The sequence below is a fragment of the Lynx canadensis genome, chromosome A2 (assembly GCF_007474595.2).
Source record: "Lynx canadensis isolate LIC74 chromosome A2, mLynCan4.pri.v2, whole genome shotgun sequence".
Lineage (NCBI taxonomy): Eukaryota > Metazoa > Chordata > Mammalia > Carnivora > Felidae > Lynx > Lynx canadensis.
Genome location: NC_044304.2, coordinates 21,529,725 through 21,550,960, shown reverse-complemented (window position 1 = coordinate 21,550,960; position 21,236 = coordinate 21,529,725). Strand labels below are relative to the sequence as shown.

The 21,236-nt window shown below is 54.9% G+C and overlaps 1 protein-coding gene across 1 annotated transcript in view; it reads right to left on the bottom strand.

Annotated features, from left to right (window-relative positions):
* Positions 1-982: 982 nt before the first annotated feature.
* Positions 983-21,236, bottom strand: part of PRKCD (protein kinase C delta) — a 29,534-nt gene continuing 9,280 nt past the window's right edge. The window contains exons 3-19 of the mRNA XM_030307015.1: positions 14,517-14,650; positions 13,207-13,406; positions 11,823-11,883; positions 11,489-11,651; positions 11,367-11,398; positions 9,983-10,068; positions 9,563-9,692; positions 8,763-8,863; positions 7,955-8,042; positions 7,638-7,735; positions 7,294-7,467; positions 7,013-7,104; positions 6,371-6,433; positions 5,219-5,357; positions 4,867-5,055; positions 4,135-4,263; positions 983-1,701 (exon numbers count right to left, since the gene is read on the bottom strand). Of these exons, the coding sequence (XP_030162875.1) occupies positions 1,543-1,701; positions 4,135-4,263; positions 4,867-5,055; positions 5,219-5,357; positions 6,371-6,433; positions 7,013-7,104; positions 7,294-7,467; positions 7,638-7,735; positions 7,955-8,042; positions 8,763-8,863; positions 9,563-9,692; positions 9,983-10,068; positions 11,367-11,398; positions 11,489-11,651; positions 11,823-11,883; positions 13,207-13,406; positions 14,517-14,631 (2,019 nt within the window). The 5' untranslated portion in view covers positions 14,632-14,650 and the 3' untranslated portion in view covers positions 983-1,542. The remainder of the gene's footprint in view (positions 1,702-4,134; positions 4,264-4,866; positions 5,056-5,218; positions 5,358-6,370; positions 6,434-7,012; positions 7,105-7,293; positions 7,468-7,637; positions 7,736-7,954; positions 8,043-8,762; positions 8,864-9,562; positions 9,693-9,982; positions 10,069-11,366; positions 11,399-11,488; positions 11,652-11,822; positions 11,884-13,206; positions 13,407-14,516; positions 14,651-21,236) is intronic.

Genomic DNA, 21,236 nt, shown 5'->3' with positions numbered 1-21,236 from the left:
CTTGCTGGAAGTCAGCTGCCCGGCTGTCAGGGCCAACCAATCAGGCACTGGGGCATTTTGCCCACCTCCAGGGATGAAGGGCCAGGGGCTGGACCAGGGGGGCTGGAGGGCAGGCCCTGCCTCAGGCCTGTGGCCCAGAGTGGGGGGGTGGTAGAGAAGGGGGGAGGAGTAGGGAAAGAGGCTGAGAGGAAGAAATGGGAAGCCAGAGGGAGGGAAACACCGAGGTGGTGGTAAGGGAGAGCTGCCCATGCTCAGGGGTCACTGGTCACCACCTTTGTCTCTCGGAGCCAGTGTCCTCACTACACCACAGGCACACTGGAGCATGGTGCTCAACCCCGATGCAGCTGCTCAGCATGTTCTCATCCTTCTTCTCCCATCCTGCTCCCCTCCCCTTCCCCAGGCAGGCAAGGACTCTTGAGAAGTAGATTCTAGAACTCTAACACAGACTTCTCTGTGGCAGGGACAGGGAAAAATAGCGATGAGATACAGAGTTCCATCTAGTTATCACCTCGCCTTGTCCCCATTTTACAGTTGAGGAAGCTGAGCCTTAAGATGATTAAGTGATAGGCCCATGTCTTTTGGCTACGCTGGGATTTGAATCTAGATGGGCCTGAAGCCTCAGCCCTATTTCCTTCCTCTTCTCTGTCCTCCCCAGTCCGGGCCAGCCTCCAAGCCTTTGCTCATGTCTCTCTGCTCTTCCAGACTGGCCCTCACTCTTCTAACACAGTCTGTGGTGGGTCCCACCTCCTCCCATCGCCCCACAGACACATTCAGGACTCCCTTCAGCCACCCAGAAAAAAGGTTTCTGCTTTAGGCCCAGGGCCTTACAGGCACAGGAAACCCATAAATACAAACACATTTGCATGAAAACCCAGGCGTCTGTGTCTGTAGCTAACAGCTCAGTTAGCTTCCAGGATAGAGCTTCCAGAAGTGGGAGCAGCGGCCACCAGCGTTCCTGGGACAAATGTGTCCCGACAGCCAGGTCGGTACCATTTGGTGTTTATTCAGACACACAGATAAAAGAACCTGGTGGTTCAAACAGCTTGTGCTCTTTTTTGTTTTTTGCGGTCACATATACGTATCTGTGTATATATGTGTATATATATACATATATATTTTAAAAAATCAATAGATCACCAGTCCCTCATATTTCTTCTATATTGAGCAATATATACAGCCTATTATATATATATATGTGTGTGTGTGTGTATAATATATTTTTTCAATAGATAACTACATTCAAGTAATGAAACACAAGATTTACAATTTCCCTCTGATGGCAGAGGAAAAGCAAATTCACACATAGTTCACAGAAGTACCATAAGAGCCCAGCCAGACAGGAGCTGAGGCCCCTCCTGGAGGTAAGGGGGTGGCAGCAGCAGAAATCAGACAATCACACTGTTGCTCATTGTTGGGGGGGGGGCGGGCAGGTACCGATGAAGGGGGACGCCCAGTCTGCTCTGCCTCGGGCTGGATGGGCAGGCCGTGCTGGCTGACGCAGGCTCCTCAGCTGGGGAGGGTTGGGGGGCATGTCTGGAAGTCTCACTTTTCCAGGAGTCTCTCAAATTTGGGGTTCACGAAGGAGAAGCCAGCAAATGCAGTTTGGTCCATGGAGTCGATGAGGTTCTTGTCGGTGTAGGAGAGGCGTGCCTTCTCGTTCAGGAACTCCTGGTCAAAGTTGCTGTAGTCTCCAGGGGACTTCTGTGGGCAGAATGCAGGGGCAAGTGAGTGGGACCCAAGGGGTGGCCCTCCAAAGGTTCCTGAGTTCCCAAGACTGCGTCCCAAACACCTCAGAATCCCCATAGTGCTGGGCCAGACCAGAGCTGGCCTTTTTTTTTTTTTTTTAATGTTTATTTTACTTGTTTTTTTTTTTAATGTTTATTTATTTTTGAGAGAGACAGAACATGAGTAGGGGAGGGGCAGAGAGACAGGGAGACACAGAATCCAAAGCAGGCTCCAGGCTCTGAGCTGTCAGCACAGAGCCCAATGCAGGGCTCAAACTTGTGAACTGTGAGATCATGACCTAAGCTGAAGTCAGATGCTTAACTGACTAAGTCACCCAGGTGCCCTGAGCCAGCCTTATTAAGAACAGAAAAGGGAGTCTCTCCCAAGAGCCTGAGAGGATCCCAGCTGGATAGTGGGTGCTATCTCACCAGGGGGGAATAAAGGAAGCCATCAAGGAACTCTGGGCCTGGATAAGGAGAGGTGGGCATCAGCCTGTGAGCGAACCCCACCCACCAAAAGCTTTAAGAATGGCTTCAAAAAAAAAAAAAAAAAGAATGGCTTTCACATTTTTAATGTTTACGGGAAAAAATCAAAAGGAGATTAATATTTCATGATACGTAAAATTTAAATGAAATCCAAATTTCAGTGCCTGTAAATAAAGTTTTATTAGTATAAGACTATACACATTCGTTGATAAATCTTCTATGGCTGCTTTGAGACTGGCCTGCAAAGCCTGAAATATTTAGCGCCAGCCTGTTCCAGGAAAAGTTTGCCAAGTCTGCTTCTGGGGATACAATGGAATGATACTAGATCTCAGGCTGGTGGCCTTCAGGCCAAACTGAGCAGGTAGGTACAATCATTTTGACTGGTACTGGGTTTTAATGGGATTTGAGTCAATTATTTTATTTTTTATTTTTTAAAAGAATTATATATATATATATGTATATATATATACATATATATATACATATATATATATAAAATGTTTATTTATTTTTCAGAGAGAGAGAGACAGAGCATGAGCGGGAGAGGAGCAAACACAAAATCCAAAGCAGACTCCAGGCTCCGAGCTGTCATCACAGAGCCCGATGCGGGGCTCAAACCCACGAACTGCAAGATCATGACCTGAACTAAAGTTGGACACTTAACAGACTGAGCCACCCAGGCGCCCCTAGCCAATTATTTTAAAATTGGACAATTTGACATAAAAACCCAGATTTCTGGCTTCTTTTGAAAACTGGCAGAGCAAACAGCCTTGGCCCCATTTCCCGGGAGGTCCACTCTTGGTACTGAAGCCCCTCGGACAGCTCGCCAGAGGCCCCATCATTTCCCACTGACGGCCCTGCTGACCTACACACCTGCCCTGTGTTTTCTAGTACAGAGAAATAAATCGGCCCCTCTTTCTAGCAAAAGCGAGAGACTGAAAGCAGGCTGTGTGGCCTTCCTACAGCAGGCCTGGCCTGGTGATACGGTGCCCAGCCCAGGGGCCCCCGAGTTTGAGACCCCTGGAGCAAGGGCGATGCTCTCTGGTGACAAAACACAAATGTGGGGCACATTACACAGGCTGCCTGCCTGGGGGCAGTGTGTCCTGACAGAGACAAAGGGAGCGAGAGGGAAGAGCTATGGTCAGAGAAGGGCTATAGAGTCTAACTTCTTACCTAAGAATTCTGGCCCCAACCTGCCTCTGCTCTCCTGCTGGCTCCTAGGTGGCCTCTGTAGATTCTGGGCCTTTGTGTGAACATTCCTCCTCTGTCTGGAATGCCTCGCAGCTGCCCTCTGCCTGGCCTAGTCTCCCCACCCTGCCCATACCCCACTTCTTCTCAGACCCACTCTGTTCTCTACATCTGGGCTCCTGCTGACAGACCCTCCCACCCCCGCCCAGTGACAACTGGTCATGTGTGGCCTTGTGACAGCTCTCGTACTGTCGTTTCCTATCACAAATGATCATCAGTGTGCAAGTGGTGATCTCCCCCAGGGGCTGGAGTTTCTCTGGCTCTGGGCCTGGGAGTGCAGCTCAGCACGGTACCCATCAGGCACTCAACAGGGAGCCAGCAGGCTCCCAGCATTTCCAGTATTTCTTGGAAGACAGATGGGAGGGAGGGAGCGAGGTCTTAACTCTGATTCCCACAGCCTAGTCGCCTGCATACAGGGGGCCCTAAAGAATGTCTGGATCTGCAGTTCCCACTGTTTCTTGACTGACTGAGTGAGGGAGAGAGAGGGTGAGAACACAAGGGTAGAGGCTGTGACCGAATGTGCACGTGAGGCCGGGAAAGCAGGTTTGCTGGCAGAATGGAGAGGAGGAAGGCATGTAAATGAAGCAAGAGAGAAGCAGAGCAAAGGAGATGCCCAACAGGAAGGCAGAGGAGGGCAACATCCAGTAGGGGCCCCCATGGGAGTGGGATCACGTACCACTTTGGGCTTGAAGGGCGGTTCCACGGCTCGTTTCTCCAGAAGAGTCCAGTTGATGGTCTTGAAGAAGGGGTGGATTTTGATGTTCCCTGTCACTCCCAGCCTCTTGGTTGTATCCCTTTCAAGCAGCTGCAACCCAGTAGGGGCCCTGGTTAGCACCTGAGGGCTGCAGGGAGGCCAGAGCCTCCACAAACCCCCCGAGCAGGCCCAGGGGTGCCCAGACGGGTCTAGTCCAACCCAGCAGCACAACCCAGGGCCCCTGGAGCCAAGAGGGTCCTCTCTGGCCCCGCTGCACCGCTGGGCCCCTCAGAGATGACAGTCCATGGAGTAGGGCTGCCAGGACTTCCTGCTGGTGGGACTGTGCTTAAAAGCAGTAGAGTTCATTGGGTGTTTATTGTCTGCCTGGCATAGACCTGAGCACCACACATTTATGGTTTTTTTCCCAAAAACTCTGTGAGGCAGTTTCCCCTGTAGCCTCCATTTTGCAGACAAGGAGACAGACTCAGTTGAGCTTCAGCTTATGACCCTAAGCTCATAATCACCATACCAGGCTGACTCGGCGCAGTGGACTCAGGAGCTCCCGGGAACACGGAGAGCGAGCGATACCCCCCAGTGTGTTAGGACCAGAGCATCAGTGAGGCTACCATTCCAGAGATGAGGGGCTTCTGGCCATCCCACGATCTGAATGTGTACTGACCCCTGCCCCAGCCAGCCCAGCCCGGGGCCTCCCACCTTCTCCAGAATATCCTTGGACTCCTTGGTGATCCAGCGGGGATAATGTGGTGTGTCCACACGGATGGACTCAAACAGTTCGTCCTCATCGTCACCATGGAAGGGGGACTGACCAATGAGCATCTCATAGAGAAGGACTCCAAAGGACCACCAATCCACGGAGAATGAGTACTTCAGGCCCTGCAGGATCTGGGACAGGAGAAGGGGTGCAGGAGCTGAGAGGTGCCCCAGGGCATGAGCAGTACTCACCAGGCCTCTTCACCCTCCTAGCTGTGGCTCGGACATCACAGTCCCCACCCCCACTGAGACAAGGTATCTCACTGGGCTGGTGGCTGGGACGGTGCCCACTCACTTCGGGGGCGATATAGTCAGGGGTGCCACAGAAGGTGCTGGCCTGTTTCTCCCCGAAGATGTTCTCCTTGCACATCCCAAAGTCGGCGATCTTGATGTGGCCATCCTGGTCCAGCATCACGTTGTCCAGCTTGAGGTCCCTGAGAGGATGGTGTGGGAAAGGGAGTCATCAGGGACCAATCCCCCTCCTCTCCCCTCAGCCCCCATGGCCCCATTTCCAACCCTGTAAGCCTAGGAATCTCCCCAACGGGACAAGGGAATAACAAAGAGGCAAGGATGCAGAAGGAGAAAGACGTGCTAAAAACGGGTGTTCCCTGCAAAACACCTGCTGGTGTGCTACATGCTGGACATACACCATCCTACTTCCTAAAGCCCGAATCGAGGCTCAGAGTGGTGATGTCACTTGCCCAGGGTCACCTAGCTGGTCAGCAGTGGAGGCGGCCCCGAGCTCAGTTTGGTCTGACTCCATGAGGGCCGGGACCACATCTGCTCTACACAGTCTGTGGTTGGAGGAGGTAATTTATGCACACGGCAACAAGTACCAGAGAAGGGCAAACAGCACAAAGTCCATTTTCCCTAACCTCGATACCCAGAGCGATCCCAGGCACGGACAAGCACATCACCATGTGCCGCTCGCCCCCACCTTCTAAATCCTGAATCCTAATATTCAAGGCACACTGTCCCACGGATTAGTAACCCACCTGGCAACGTAGCTTAGCCCCGTCCCACATCAGTGCACAGTCAGCCTTTCTGATGGGTCCTTACTAATCCACTGCAGGACGGGACTGTCATTTATTGGGTGAGAATTGATGGAACCAGTCCCTACTGATGGAAGCTGACTGCTCAGATGGGGCCTCGGAGCAAGATCGATTGCTCCAAGGAAGGGAGACACTACCAGGCAGTGCATACTCCCACCAGTGGAACCAAGTATGGGCAATGAGTCCCCAGTGCCTGGAGCTGGGCCAGCCTCAGCAGAGGGGCCACAGGAATCCCAGCAATGGAGTAGGAGGTTTAGGCAAACACCCAACTAACAACGGACTCTAAGCAGAGATAGGGCCATGGCTGGGCTGGGCCTCACTCAGAGCATTGTGGGGGATATGATGGGTTGGAGCTTTCCCTCCTGAAAGGCTCCCAACCACTCCCCTCCTCATACCTGTAAATGATCCCTTTGTTGTGTAGAAACTGTAGTCCACAGACGATCTCGGCTGCATAAAACCTGGATGACAGAGAGAGACGAAGTGTTCTGGGATTTCCGTGACCAACTCCTGCTTCTTCCTGGGCCCTCACCCCTATCCCCAGGGTCAGGAAATGCTGCAAAAAACCCCATGGGCCACCTGGGTCTGATTAAGCACATCTTGTATCAGGCAAGAGGGGGAGGGGGCCTGGCAACCAAAAAGAAAATTATTAAGGAAAAGCTCCAAATGAGACAGTTCTGTCATGAGTGTATACATTTATACAGACATACACACATATATACACACACACCACAGAGTTTGGGAAGGGGTACATACTAGTCTGGGGGCCACACACCAGGGTCCTGTGTTGTACAGCATTACCATCTGCAAGGCTGCCCAGGCTGAGGCTCAAGGAGCAGGGGACAGGACCCCAGTACGCCTGTGCTGTGCTGTCAGCCAGAGCTCACTCACCACCCGTGGCTTCCCATATGGTGGGGACAGCCCCAGGCACCCCAAATCTCTCCAAGCCCAGCTCTAGCCCAGGCTGGCTTCTCCAGGGACAGGGAAGAAAAAAGAGGGCAGACCAGCAGGGCTCCTCCCCCCACAGGTCCCTCACATACGTAGCACGGTAGAGCTCGAAGCGGCCTTTGTCCTGGATGTGGTACATCAGGTCCCCCCCGTTGAGGAACTCCATCACGAAGAACAAGTGGTCCTGGGGTGGAAAGAGCGGTGAGCAGAGGCACAGAAAAGGGCTGAAGAAACTCTACTGAGGGCTACCAAGGACGGAAGGAAGTAGGGGACAACTCTGCCCTGGAGGACACAAGCAGGGGAGACATGGCCCCACTGGGAGGCCAAGGGGGGCTGTGGCTCCAGACACAATGACAGTGGGAGGGCTGGGTACCTTGGTCTGGAATGTACAGAAGAGGTGGGTGAGAAAGGGATTCTCCCAGGCGAGTGCCAGCACCCGCTTCTCCACCATGGTGCACTCCACATCATCATCGATCAGAACCACGTCCTTCTTGAGGGCCTTGACCGCAAAGAACTCCTTCCTGCCCTTCAGCTCTGCAAGCAGCACCTGATGGGTGGGCAGGATGACGAGCGGGGGAAGGCCAGGCCAAAAGCTAGGACACCACAACCGCACCCCATCAGGAAGAAGCCAGGTAGGGTGGGATGCAGGTGCCCCTGGGCTCCTGGGTTCCTGGGCCCAGGTCCATTGAGTTGCCCCAAGGCCAAACAGCCCCTTACCTTCCCAAAGCTGCCTTTGCCCAGGACCTTGTGGAAGGTGAAGTTCTCAATGTTGCACCTGGTGCTGCCCTCCCAGATCTTGCCGTAGGTCCCATTGTCTGCCCAAGAGATGGCACTTTAGACTCAGGTGTCTGTCTGCTGAGTCCCCTCCCCTGGGGCCAAGAGGTGGGGTGGAGTAAGGGGCCTCAAAGAGGAAGGGACTCCCTCTCCAGGGGTGGTGTCTCCCTTCAGGTCTCAACAGTAGAGGGAGGTTGGGTCCCATCTTGGGTCCTAGTGGGGAGTGGGAACTTTCCGGGGGTAAATGGGCCCAGCTTCACCTGGGACAATTTCTCCAGAGATTTCTGGCTTCTTCTCAAAATTCTGGTAGATCCCAACAGGCTCTGTTTCTGACTTCCGGAAGGGTCTCTAGAGGAGAGGGTAGAGGTTAGGGAGACATCCAGTCAGTCATACCAGGATCAGAACTCTCAGCCAAGAAGGAGGACCCCAACCATCCATGACTCCACTCTCAAAACCAATGGGGGACAGCAGGGGCAAAGCCCAGGACTCCAGGGAGCGCACGTGCGCGCGCGCACACATACACACACACACACACACACACACACACACACACACACACACACATACACACACACACACACACACACACACACACACACACACACACCCTGTAGCACAGGGATACCTTGATGGCCTGGAAGGCACTGAATAGAAAGAAAATTTTGTACATTGAACCCTCCCACCACTTACTCAATGGATTATTTGTGTTGCCTTCACTGGTAATTGATTCTAGAATTTTACCTTAAAGTGTTATGGCATTTCTCAAGCTCCACCCACACCCAAACACACAACATACACAACACATAAAACATACACACAATAAGGGCTCTTAGTTCCAAGCATTCCAACCTTGTGGTCCTCTGGGCTCACCAAGTACACAACCACATATGAGAACAAGCCCACCACCTTCTGCTAATTCTTGGACTACATCTTCCAGAAGTGGGGTCATGAATACAAATGCTGCCCACCCACTCCCCACCCCAGGGTTCTCTAATAGTAGCATGAGCCCTGACAGCCCACCCCCAATCCTGCCACCTTGTGTCCGGGGTTCCCACCGTGTCTGCCTACCTGGCTCACTTGGTTCAATGCCTCAGCCAAGAGCTTCTGGTTAATGCCACAGAGGTTGGCCACCTTCTTCTGGCACTTATGGTGCACATTCATGCCACAGTCTGGGGTGAAGCAGACACAGGGCCATCAGGGCCCCCGCTCAGGCAGGGCCTGACAGGCTGCCAGCAGGCTCTGGGAGAACTGTCCCCGTTCCCCCAGGCTCAGCCAAGTGCAGGGAGGAGGGGAGGAGGGGAGGAGGGAGCAGGAGGAAGCAGGGCTTTGGTAGAGTCTGCTGGGTTTCTGGTCTTTAAAAAAAAATGCATCTGAAGCCATCATGAGTGCTTTAAATCTTTCATTATTTAAAGAAGAAAAAGAAAAAAAAGGCACAAGATAGGAGACCTAACTCTAGATTTGACCTAACTCTAAACCCTTCAAAGAATGTCTAGGGCAACCTAGACAAGCCACTTTTCCTCTCAGGGGGCCTCCTGTTTCTGCCTCACTAAAGCCTGGGGCCAGGGAAGGGGTCTGTGAAACATGTTTGCTCAACACCTTCTGCCTGCTTGTCCCTCAGTGATTCCCTGGGCCCTACTCTACTCTTACCCCTATCTTCCACTTGAGTACACTGAGCTCAGAGCAGTGGGGACTCCTGGTCACACAGCAGGTAAATGGGGAAGCCAGTGGGGAGGGGACATCGAGGCCTTCCCCAGCAGCGGGGCAAAGACAGCATTAGTTAGTGGGAGTTTAGGAGGTCTGGGTGGGCAGGCACCAGCTGGGAGTGCCCTCCTGCCCAGCCCTAGTCCCCAGAGCTGGGTGGCACGCACCTTCACATTTTAGTCCCTGCTTCACCAGCCCCCACAGCAGGCTGCCACAGTGGTCACAGAAGGTGGGGCTCATGTAGTTGTAAACCTTGAATCGGTGCGGCATGTCGATGTTGAAACGTTCTTTCTGGAACTGGGAAGGAGAGTGTCACAGGTTGAGGGTCACATGCCAGCTCTAGCTCCTTCCTCAACCCCTAGCTCTCCTCAACCCCTTGCATGGCAAGATGCTCAAAAGGGCTCCACTGGGCCATGGGGTAGGGGGGCAGGGGGGAAGGTGCAGGAACTGGGCAATCTGGAAGTCCAAGGAGGCAACCAAGAAAAATGGGGAGAAGGGCAAACTCCACAGGGAAGGGGTGGGGAGAACCCAAATCCCTCCCAGCTGGCCAAGCCCCCCCAGGTCCCCCGCCCTGGGCCCAGCCTCACTATGGTGTCCCGGCTGTTGGCTGCGGTGCCGGTGCACCGGCCGATGATCTTGTCGATGCATTTCTTGTGGATGGCAGCGTTGCATTCTTGAGGAGGCACAGGCCAGGAGGGGGATGGGAAGGCACCAGGAGGGGCAGAGCTGTGAGCTGGCGCCTGCTGGCCCAGTCCAGCCCTCTATACAAAGCCACTGTTCTCCCTGCTCGCCCACACCCTCACCCCACAGACGCCTGGGGCCCACAGCTTGCTTTTTCTCTCCTCCTGCCTGCCCTCGTAGGAGGGGCCTGGAAAGGGGAGGAGCAGGGAGGGCGGGCCAATTGGAGGATCTCAGAGATTAGGGAAGGTTCAAGGGGTCCTAGTGGGCAGTGGGGGCAGCAATGAGGGCACAGAGTATTGCAGTGAGAGGACTGTAGGCAGAGAGCCCCCTGTCTCTCTGCTATGCTTGGGACAGCAAACGGGTCCTAAGCTCTCTCATGCACATGCATGCACATGCACACACACACACACTACCACAAAGACACCAGAATATACACACTTCTGCATAATGACAATACGCTCTCTATATAAAATGCTTACTATGTGCCAGTCACCTAAACTGCCACTTTATATATTTTATCCCATTTGATCTTCATAAAGGCTATTATCCCCATTTTACTGAGGGACAGAAAGGTTAAGTCACTCTAAGGCCCTACAAATAGGAAGTGGCAGAGTTAGGATTCAAACCCAGGCCATCTGGCTCCAGAGCTTGTGCTCAATTTTTTTTTAATGTTTATTTATTTTTGAGATAGAGGTAGAGCATGAGTGGGGGAGGGGCAGAGAGAGAGGGAGACACAGAATCTGAAGCAGGCCCTAGGCTCTGAGCTGTCAGCACAGAGCCTAACGTGGGGCTCGAACCCATGAACCATGAGATCATGACCTGAGCCGAAGTTGAACGATTAGCTGACTGAGCCATCCAGGTGCCCCCCAGAGCTTGTGTTCAGAACCAGCACCACTGTGGAGGTGTCTTATATGTGTGTACCCATATACACACATGTCTAAACAGAAGCACATGTGCAGCCAAGGGTATACTGTAAAAGGTCTAAGAGCCTCTGCAGGGGAAAAGAGCCGTGATAAGTAGCATTGGCTGATTTCTATGTAAATACTGCGCCAAAGCCTGGGAAAAGACACAGAGAACTGGCTTTCATGAGCCAGAGCAAGCCCGCTCATGCACCACTGAGTGTGGTTCTCGTACACAGACACTCTGACGTGGAAAATCTCACATGCACACATGCAAGCACACAGAGTCTAGACATGTGATCCCTGCACAGGGACATGGGCTTTCCTGAGAATGCACGCGGGTACTGGCAGACACACGTGTGCAAACAGACCGGGCAGTGGAGACACTTACGCCTGCATTTGTAGCCTTGCTTGTTGAGACCCCTGAAAGGCAAATCCCCAGGCAGGGTGAGTTCTGGGTGTGGGGCCCTCCCTCCCCAGACCCCACTCTCAAGAGGCACAGCCAGCCCTCACCAAACAAAGTCTTTGCATACAGAACAGAAGGTGGGCTGTCTGAAGAAGGTGGCAATAAACTCATGGTTCTTGATGTAGTGGATCTTGGCCTGCTTGATGGCTCCACGGCGGTTCATTGTTGGGAACTTGGCCTCGTCTTCACCCCGCATAGACTGTTTGCAATCTGGCGGCCGTGCAGTAGTGAAGTCAGCCCCAGCCCCGGAAAGGGTAACGTTCCTGTAGTCCCTCCCAGGGTGGCCCTGGACAGACTGCCCACAGGGACTGCTTCCCTAAGGTTCTGTCCTGGCTCTGGCCTCTGAACCTACACCCCCAGCCCAGATAGGGAGGGTCTTACCTATGTCTTCCAGGAAATACTGCACAGACATCAACACCTTGGCCTGGGGTTGCAGGTCCAGCTGCAGGGGTGAGGGTAGGGAAGGGGTGGGGGTGGGGGGTCAATGAGGGCGGGCTCCAGCCATGCTGGACTCAGAACCCGCCCCCATGGTTGGTCCCCCAAGGCCAAGGGAGTCCTGGCAGCCTAGCCAGACACCTGTCTGCCCAGTGTGGGCACGGCCCCGCCCCTGAGCCCCACCCCCACCCTCTACCCAGAGGTATTATTACATTTGGGGAAGTGAAAAGATCCAGCCCACACCCAGCCCGGCCACATGGCCCAGGAACAGAGTGGGAAGGGAAACTCCCCACCCCCACTCCTGGCTGCCCCCTTAACAAGGATCTTAGAATGCCCCCCAACACCCCCAAGTCCCTGCACACACAGAGACACAGACACATGCGTGTTGAGACACCCACGCTGGTTCTCTCTGTGTCCGAGTCTCTGTATGCCCAGTCTCCTCACATAGACTGGCTGCTTCTGGCAGGACCTTCACCTCTGCCAACACCCATGCCTGGTGACTGATATCGTTTCTTGGTGGAGTAGACAGACAGCACAGCAAGTATCTCTACCTGACCAGCCAAGTGTTCATACAGCCCTAGGTCAACTTCTCTCCTGGCCCCTTCATGCCTCACTGGAGGCTCACCAGAGTCCCTCACGGTCATAGTGTCTTTCCAGTGGGGACATCTTGGCTGCAGGAGCCCACATGTAACCCCAGGGGGCAAGAGGTGCTCTGCCAGCGCTGACATCCCGTGGCCATGAGGGCCACATGGCCATATGCGTGTGCGAAGTCCAGGTTTCAGCAGGTGAGTGATGGCCATAAGCCTTCCCTTTCTCCCACCTCCTCACTGTTGAGGAGACATAAGTGTGTTCCCTAATGCCTGCCTGGGCCTGGAATATCTGTGAAGGCTCCAAACAGAACTTGGAACAATGGGGGCCTCTGAGAAGTGGGTGCGGTGCCTGGTGGTGGGGCCAGGACAAACCCTTACATGCATTCTGAAATGTTTTACCTTGTGCATATCGTGCTTTCACAAAATTAAAAGGGAAAAGAGTAGTTGCAATGGCAAGGATGGCTCCCTTTAGCACCTACTATGTGCCCAGCGCTACAATAAGCCCTTGGCATCCAGTGACTCATGTCACCTGAACAAATGACCCTGAGGTGGGGTCTTTTACTAGCTTCTCCTTTTACAGATTCAGAACTGGGCTCAGAGGGGCTGGGATCTGGTAAATCATAGAGCCAGCACCGATCGCAGAGCTGCTCCAGTGGCCAGACAGGACCTGCACCCCGCAGCCAGGCTCACCCAGGGGCTCGCACACGTGCGTGCACACGCTGCAGCCCTCACGTCCTCACCCAGAACTCGGCCTTGCCGTTGTTCTTCTTGCAGCGCTCGGCCAGTACCGACACACCCACTGTCACCTCAGACATCGGCTCTTCGGCTGCTCGCATCAGCACAATCTGGATGACGCGGCCCTCGTAGATGTGGGCATCGAATGTGGACTTCCACTCGGGATACATGGTGGGCTTCTTCTGCACCAGTGTCTTCCCGCGCTCTGCAACATGGCCGGGCAGGCAAGGTCCGGCTGGGGTCCCTCTGTCCCACCACTCCGCCCCCAGACTTCCCATAGCCTTCAGCGGGAGAGAATCCACCTGGCTCTCCCTCTGACATTTCCACTCCCCCGCCTTCACAACTGTGCTCTGCTCACCTCCCCAGCCTCATGTTATTCCTAACACACTCCAGAGCACACAGCTGCCTGCAGCTCCTCTAGGAAGCCCTGCTAGGTCCCATCCCAGCCCCTGCTCTTCCCTCTTCCTGTGACCCTCTTCCTCAGCCCCACTTAGCTGTCACCTCCCCTCATGCACTCAGTGAACAAATGTGGAGGCCCGTCATGCCAGCCTTGGCATTTGGAGGTAAAGAACACGGCAGAAAGAAAAGTGAAAAACAGTGCCTGTCTCCCTAGAGCCCAGTCCAGGGCAGAGACATGAGCCCATTAATTCCTCAAGTAAATGTTAAACCACAGCTGTGATGAGATTGAAGAAAGCAAGGCCAGGGCTTTAGACCTGCTCTGGGTCATGGTCAGGTGGCATGCCCCAGCCTAAGGGTCAGGGAATGCCTCCTGGAAGAAGGGACAGCTCAGCCGGGACCTAAGGGATGAGCCAGGGGCTCAGCAAGTGAGGACAGAAGCAAGAAGGAATGGTGTGAGATGTTTGCCTCTTCCAGGAGGACCTTGCTGAGAGCCCAGCCTGGGACAGTGCTTCCTGTGGGCTTCCCTGTCACGGGACTCATTGTCTGGCTCCCACACCTGACTGTGAGCCCCGTGAGGGCAGGGCTAAGTCAGCCCTGGAGCATGGCAGTGTCCTCAGTGCCCAGCACAGGGGCTGGCACAGATGAGCATGAGGAAATTGTTGGGTGAACCCACCAATGGGGGAGGAGCCAGAATCCCCCCTCCCCCCCACCTCCACCCCACGATCACCCTGGAGAAGGCTCTACACAGCCAATGCTAGAGGCCCTACGGGCACTCGGTGGTCTCCACGGTCCTACATCCACAGCTGGGCTGGGCCGGCAGGTGAGGACGAGGAAGAGAAGGATCCCTCGGAAGTTCTAGGGGAACAAGGCATGGGCCCTGCAGGGCCTCCCACCGAGCCTGGATTCTCAGTCCTACCTGTGCTAAGTGCCTCCTTCATCTTCACGGCACAGAAGGGCTGGCTGGCCTCGTCCGCAGCCTGCAGGGAGCCGAGCTCATAGGAGGTGAAGGCGATACGCAGGAACGGTGCCATGCTGGGGACTGCAGTACGGCTGTACAGACAGAATGGGTGAGGCTGGGCAGCAAGGGACAGTCCCAGGAGGTGCTGCTCGGGTGCCCCTGGGGGACTCTCACCGCATTGAGTTTGGCCCATTGAGTTAGTGCTTACAGGGCACTAGTTCTAGTTGCCGTTGCCAAAACTGAGACGTTTTCTGGAAGTCTGGATTTGTGGCATCCCTGGTAAAATGAAGATGTGACCTCAAGCACACTGGGCAACAGCTGGCTGGCACCCCTGCCAGTCTACTCCAGGCCAGGGGCCCCCTTTTTACTCCTTTCCAAAACCTACCGGGACCCTGGAGGCATTGAGTCTGTGACCACGAGTCATTTATTTGGGGACTCATTTAAGGCCCCCTGTAATACCCAATTCCTGTGCACGTACTATGTGCTGAGCACTCGGTATATGCTGGTCTCCAGCACGTCAGTGCCAGCCAAGATGGGCAGGACGGTACCCCCGCCTCCCTGCACCCTGTTCCCTTGCAGATCTTCTTGGTTTTCGAAGTTTGTTTTTTATTCATAACTACCCAGGAGGACAAATAGGGCCAAGATGACCACCCCCACCTTTCAGATGGAGAAACGGAAACCCTGAGGCTGAGCCAGAAGCTAAAGCTGAGATTCCACTAATTAAGCACCCACTTCATTCAGGGACCAGGGCAGGGAAAGGCCCCACCCTCACCCCTGACCTTTTGAACCCCAGCCCCTCTGGGTCAGGTGCCCCTCATCCTACAGAGGTTGCCTGCGCTTTCCAACTAATTTTTCCCAAATATAAAACTATTTTAATGTTGAACGTAACACTGAATTTGTTTTTTAAACCACACAGGTCACCCCCACATCTCACCCTATTCCTTGCTCTTCCTCAAATCAAGGGTCACTCAAGGAGGTGACCCTGAGGGTCTTTTGGGTTGTTATTCCTGGAGGAGGGCCACATGTGCAAGCCCCTGGGTGTACCCTCATACACCTACGTGGACACTGGCTCTGGGCCCCACACACGAGGCTGCTCCATAAACATGGTTGAACGAACACTCACTCATGTACATGCACATACGTATGTACTCACTCCATATTGAACGTAAGCCAGCGTGGCGGCAGTCTCAGACACGTGCCCCTAGACCCCCCCCCCCCACATACATGTGAATATGCCAGAGCCGCCCTACCCCCGGGATAGCTCCCCCAGCTCCTCCACAAGGCAGCCAGAGTAGCAGCCGGGTCTGCCGAGAGCTCCCAGCCCAGATGAGCTCACAGGAAACACTGACCTCAGCCTGAAGCCCAGCCCAGGGGCCCCGCCGGTCTTCTGAGGCCAGCAGCCAGGGGAGAGGGGAGGCGCGCCAGGCGAGGCAGACCCCACCACGTCCCCTGCCCAGGCCTGGCTCCTACTCAGAAGGAGCCAGAATGGGTGTGTAAGCTCACATCTGAGCTCAGGTCCCAAAGCCTTCAGCGTAAGACCAGCCAAACCAGCCACTAAGACCTCTTGGTAGGCAGGGAGGAGGAGCCGGCCGTGGGGGGCTGCTGGCTCCTCCCTGAACTCAAGCGTGTGTGTGTGTGAGCTGGCGTGTCTGAAGGTGTGAGTGGGTGGCACAAAGTGGGCACTGAGCTAATGTGAACGGGGAAGAGAGCAGGCTGCATGGGCCAGGCTGTGTGTGTGTGTGTGTGTGTGTGTGTGTGTGTGAATCTGGGTGAATGTCCCAAACTGTCGGGCAAAAAGGACATCGTGCCCTTCGTGAGGCCACCCTGCTGGCCTGGGGACCCAAGGTGTGGAGCACCCTGCTGAGTTCTCCCTGGGGGGTCCAGATGATCGGCAGGTCCCCTGCACAGCACACGTTTGCCACAAGTTTGCATCCACAACCCCCAGGCCCGACCCCAGCAGACACGCTGGGCCGTGTGCTTCCCAACAGGATAACCCTGGGACCCAGGGTGGGGCACTGACGGGCTTTCTGAGTATCTCAGAGGATGAGGGCTGAGTGGTCACACTGGCAGGGACAAAGGAGCAGTAGTCATACTGCAGGGGCCTGGGTTCCTGCAAGAGAGGGGGTCAGGGTAGCCTTGGTGGCAAAATGATCTGGGCATTTGAGGCAAGCGGTCAAGATGCCTCCCCACCGCCTCCCCTTGGGGCCCAGCCCAGATGGTCCCAGGCTCCATGACCTCACCCACCTCTGTCCATGGGGACCACCCCAGGGGGCTGCATGGAGGAGATGGAATCAGAGAAGCCCCAGGAATGTGAAGCAGAGCCCAGCCTCGCAGGCCGCCAATCAGGCCTGTGCTCCAGCACCCAATGATCACACTCAGAGCAGCTGCTGCTCAGTTAGAAGCCACTGGAGGGAAACCGTAACCACAGCAAGCTCCAGCCCTGGCCCCAAACCTGTGCAGCCAGGCCGCAGTGCCATGAGGAGGGGGACCCATGGGGCTACTCAGCAGTAACCCCAGGGTTGGGTCACCCGAGCCCCAACTTCGTAGATTAAAACTAAGGCATGGGCCCTCCACCCCACTGCACGGCCCAGATCCCAGGAGGGAGACAGACACCATGAGCCAGGATCTTCTTCTATCACCACGTGACCCTGAGAGAGGTCTTGGGCCCTGCACAGTGGAGCCAGCGCTGCCCATCTACCTTGCAGTCTGAACACTGGTGGGGAAACCAGGGACTGAAGTAACAGCACAAAAGCAAGGTGTGCCGATTATTTATAGCCCCCATGCAAATAGGCCCAGGCCCACAGGCCCCAAAGGAAGGCCACTGGCTTAGCCTCACTGCCGCTCTGCCAGGCCATGGAAGTGGCAAGGGCTGATCCCACACAGACCTCCATGGGGACCTGCCCCTCAGAGCCGGCTGAGGCCAGCCAGGCCTTTCCCAGCTAGCAGTGGGCTGTTAATCTCTACTCTCCAGTTTCTTCAGCCCATAGCAGAGGCAGCCCTATGAAGTGGGGGAGCACCGGACACAGAGTCAGAGGATCTGGGGGTGAATCTCAGCACCCTCACTTATAAGAAGGATCATCCTTCCCTAAGGCCAACACACACCAAATTAACCTTGTAATGGCATTAGCTCACTTCGTGTCCGTGCTGGTTCTGGAAGTGGGTATTTTACTGATGAAGAAACAGATTTGGAGAGGTTAAATGCCCTGCCCAAGGTCACACAGCCAGTAAGTGGTAGAAGGATTTGAATCCAGGCCTGCATCTTGCAGCCGATGTTCTTTCCTGTATACCATGTCAGGAAGAAGAGACAAAGGGAAAGAGGGAGCAAAGGTACAGACAGATAAATGTGCCAAGCACCATACACAGACACTGAGGACAGAGGAAACGAGGAGAGGGGTAAGGGCACCAGGAAAGCGGTGCCCTGTGCTTAATCAGAGTCTATCTGCCCAACTCCCTCTGGGCCAGTCCTAGACCTGACCTTGAGGACCTCTTCCTTTTCTGTATGAGGGTGGTACAGACCCCTGAATTCTACCTTTCCGCCCATCCCAGCCCCTTGGGCCAGCCTCTGGTGCTCAAAACCTGGGGAAGCCTAGGCCATACTAGATTCCAGTCCCAAAGCATGAGGGCCCACTGATTCGGCTCCCCACCCCACCCTAGACCAGCCACCCAGAGGTAAGGAAAGGTGGTGCTGGGCAGGACCAGAGCAGGCAGGTCACCTCCTCCAGGGCAATGTACTCCCAGGCCGTCCAGGACAGTGGACAAGGCCAAGCTTGAGGTGAGCAGAGTGACCACACTGGTGAGGACTCCTGGGGCACAGAGGACAAGTGTGCATGCTGCACATCCACGTGTACACCCGTGAGTGTGTTCCAGCAATGGGGGTGATGTGGGAGACATGGCCTGAGGTGTGCCATCCGGAATAGAAGTGTACTTTCTAACTCTTCCACAGCAATCACGTGTAATTTGTTCAATAACAGTTTTGTTAAAGGTGAAAAATAAAACCCATTAAGTCAAAACATATCTAAGAGATGGACCTTTAGACACTGACCCGCCCATCTCCTCTTTGCAGGGAGGGGGAAACCAAGAATCAGGTCCTGCAATGAGAGTCTCCAGGTCCCCAGACCCGACCTGGCCCCTCTACTCCGGTCCTTCCCTGGCACTGGATTCTGTCTCATAGGCCACAGGGACATGCCCACTGGACCGAGGAGCAAAGTGGGGCCCCAAGAAGAGAGACTTGGCCAGGCTCTTGGGGAATGTGTGCAAACATAGATGGAGGCTCCCTCAGAAAATCTGCCAGGGAAATAAGAGGGGGCAGGCTGAGGTCGAGAAAGGCAAGCAAACAGAGCCGGGGCAGCTGCTGGGGCAGAAGACGCCCTCCTCCCATGCAACCCTTTCCCACACATATCTGCCCAATCTTGGGGCCAGCCCCTGTCGCCTGCCCATGGAAGGCACCACCCGCTGCCAGTCAAGGCTGGGTGGAGGTGGCTGCAAAGTGGAGGCAGTGTCAGCCCAGGATTTCCTCGGTATACAGACCCGGCCTGGGAAGTAGTTCAAGGTCTAGCCCACTTGGGCCTAAAAGGATGAATGAAGGAGGGAGGACACATGAGGCCCAGAGAGTGGGAGTGAAGGCGAGTGAAAGGCAGTGTGATCAGTAGTATGGAGCAGGGCTGACTCTGGCAGAGCAGCAACAGGGCAAGGCAGCCGGGCTTGGCAGGGAGGATGGCCTCCCCAGATGGCCTTCCCAGACGGAAGCAAGTCAGAGAGGCCACAGGGGTTTCACAACCCAGGAAATGGGCTCAGCAAGAAGAGCAGGAGGTGGGGGAGGGGAAGGGCTAGGCAAGGTCCCCTCTAAGGCCCTTCCACCAGGTCCTGTGCCCCAGCCTCCATATGACCAGCTTTGTCTTGGAGGAGGACCAGCTACGGTCTCAGATCATAGCCAAGTCCCAGAGCAAGTCCAGACACTTGCTCCCAACCCTCAACCCCCACGAGTGCTCCTTCTTGCCCCGCCCCTCACAGACCAACCACTGCAGTGGACTCTCCTCCCTTTCCCCAGCGACCCCAGTCACCACCAACCCATGAAACCTCCTGGGCTCCCACTGCCCTTGGAGAAACCCCAGACCTCAGCCTGGCCCTGGCTTGCTTCACCTCAGGTCTCACCTCTGGCTACTCTGTGAACTCCTGTCTCGCTTTTAAGCCCCCTCTTTTACATATGCTATTCCCTCAGCCAGAATATCCTGAATTCCTACATATCCTTCCAGACAGTTCTAAAGGCCAACCCTGGGGAATCAGGAAGCCAGCTTCTTCCCTGCCTCATGTACTCACTACAGGTACCCTGTGCAGTTGTCTGAGAAGTGCATGCTGAGGACCTGGGTCTGTTCTCTGGGCACTGTCTCAGTCCCTGTCTTGGGCTTCTCAGCTCTGGCCACACATATGAATGTCCTGGGGACATTCAAAAATCATTCTGCCAGGCTGACCCAGTCCACAGGGATCCAGTGGGAATCACAGGTGAGGCCTGAGCAGCATGAGTGAAGCCTCTGCAATTGCAAATGGGTGGTCATACCCTGAGAACCAATGAAAGATGTGGACCCTCTTCCCAGGAAAGCACGTACAGGTGGTGACATAATTCTGCACACGATGGGGTGGGGGCTCTAAGTCCCAAAGGCCCAGTCCAGCCCTCCTCAGGCCCAGCCAGCAGGCACCACAGTGACAAGACATACTGGGCCATGGAACTCACAGCTAGGAAGGTGGGGGACAGTCACATAAATATGTAATTACAGAGGAGGATATGACCACTGTTCAGGTAGTGAGTGGAAGGGAGCGAGAGGGGCTGGGGTAGAATGGGGACCAGGCTTCAATCTGAGAGATGTGCAGGGGTGCAGCTGGCCCAGCCAGTCAGAGGATCTGGAAGGGTCTGAGAGGCAAGACTTGGGACCCTGGCTGTCACTGGCTCACACTCACTCCTGCCAGCACATGGTAAGGGGAGGGGTGAGGATAGGACCTTCTTGGGGGCATAGTCCATGCCAGGCCCAGGCCTTGAGTGACTCAGCTAGTCCTAGGATTGGGGAAGCCCTGGGCTCAGTCAGAGGGAGAGTTCCAGGTACCCCCTGAGGGAGAAACAAAGGCCCCTTCACGGCAGGACTGAGGACAAGGGGGCCTCTGTAAAGAGCTGGGGTGGGGGGTACATGAGGGTCTTTCCCAGAATAACCTCACATGTGTGCACACACGGGCACACCCACCAACCCAAACACACAGTTACACATGGGGAACCCTGCTTGCAGTTAGACACACACACAGATGGTTGTAACCACAGGCACATACACACTCCTAGGATGACTCAGTGACACACACTGAGAAACACCACCCCCCACAACCGCTGTCACCTGTTGACAGACATCGATACCCTCATGTACTCATAAGCACAGAGAGATCTGTGTGCACACACGGTATCACCAGCACAATGGGCAGAGATATTCCAGGCAGACACAGGGATAAACACACAAGTCTGGAAGCACCCACACACGTCTGGCTAGGGTCTGGCACCAGGAATGTCCAAATGTAGCCTTTTCGACCACAGCCCCTGGGGCACAATGGCTAAGGAGGGAAACAGCAGCTGGGTGTCAGGCAGGCTGGGCCTCTCCACGGAAGGAGGCAGAGAAAGTCCCTCCTGGCCCAGAGCAAAGTCCA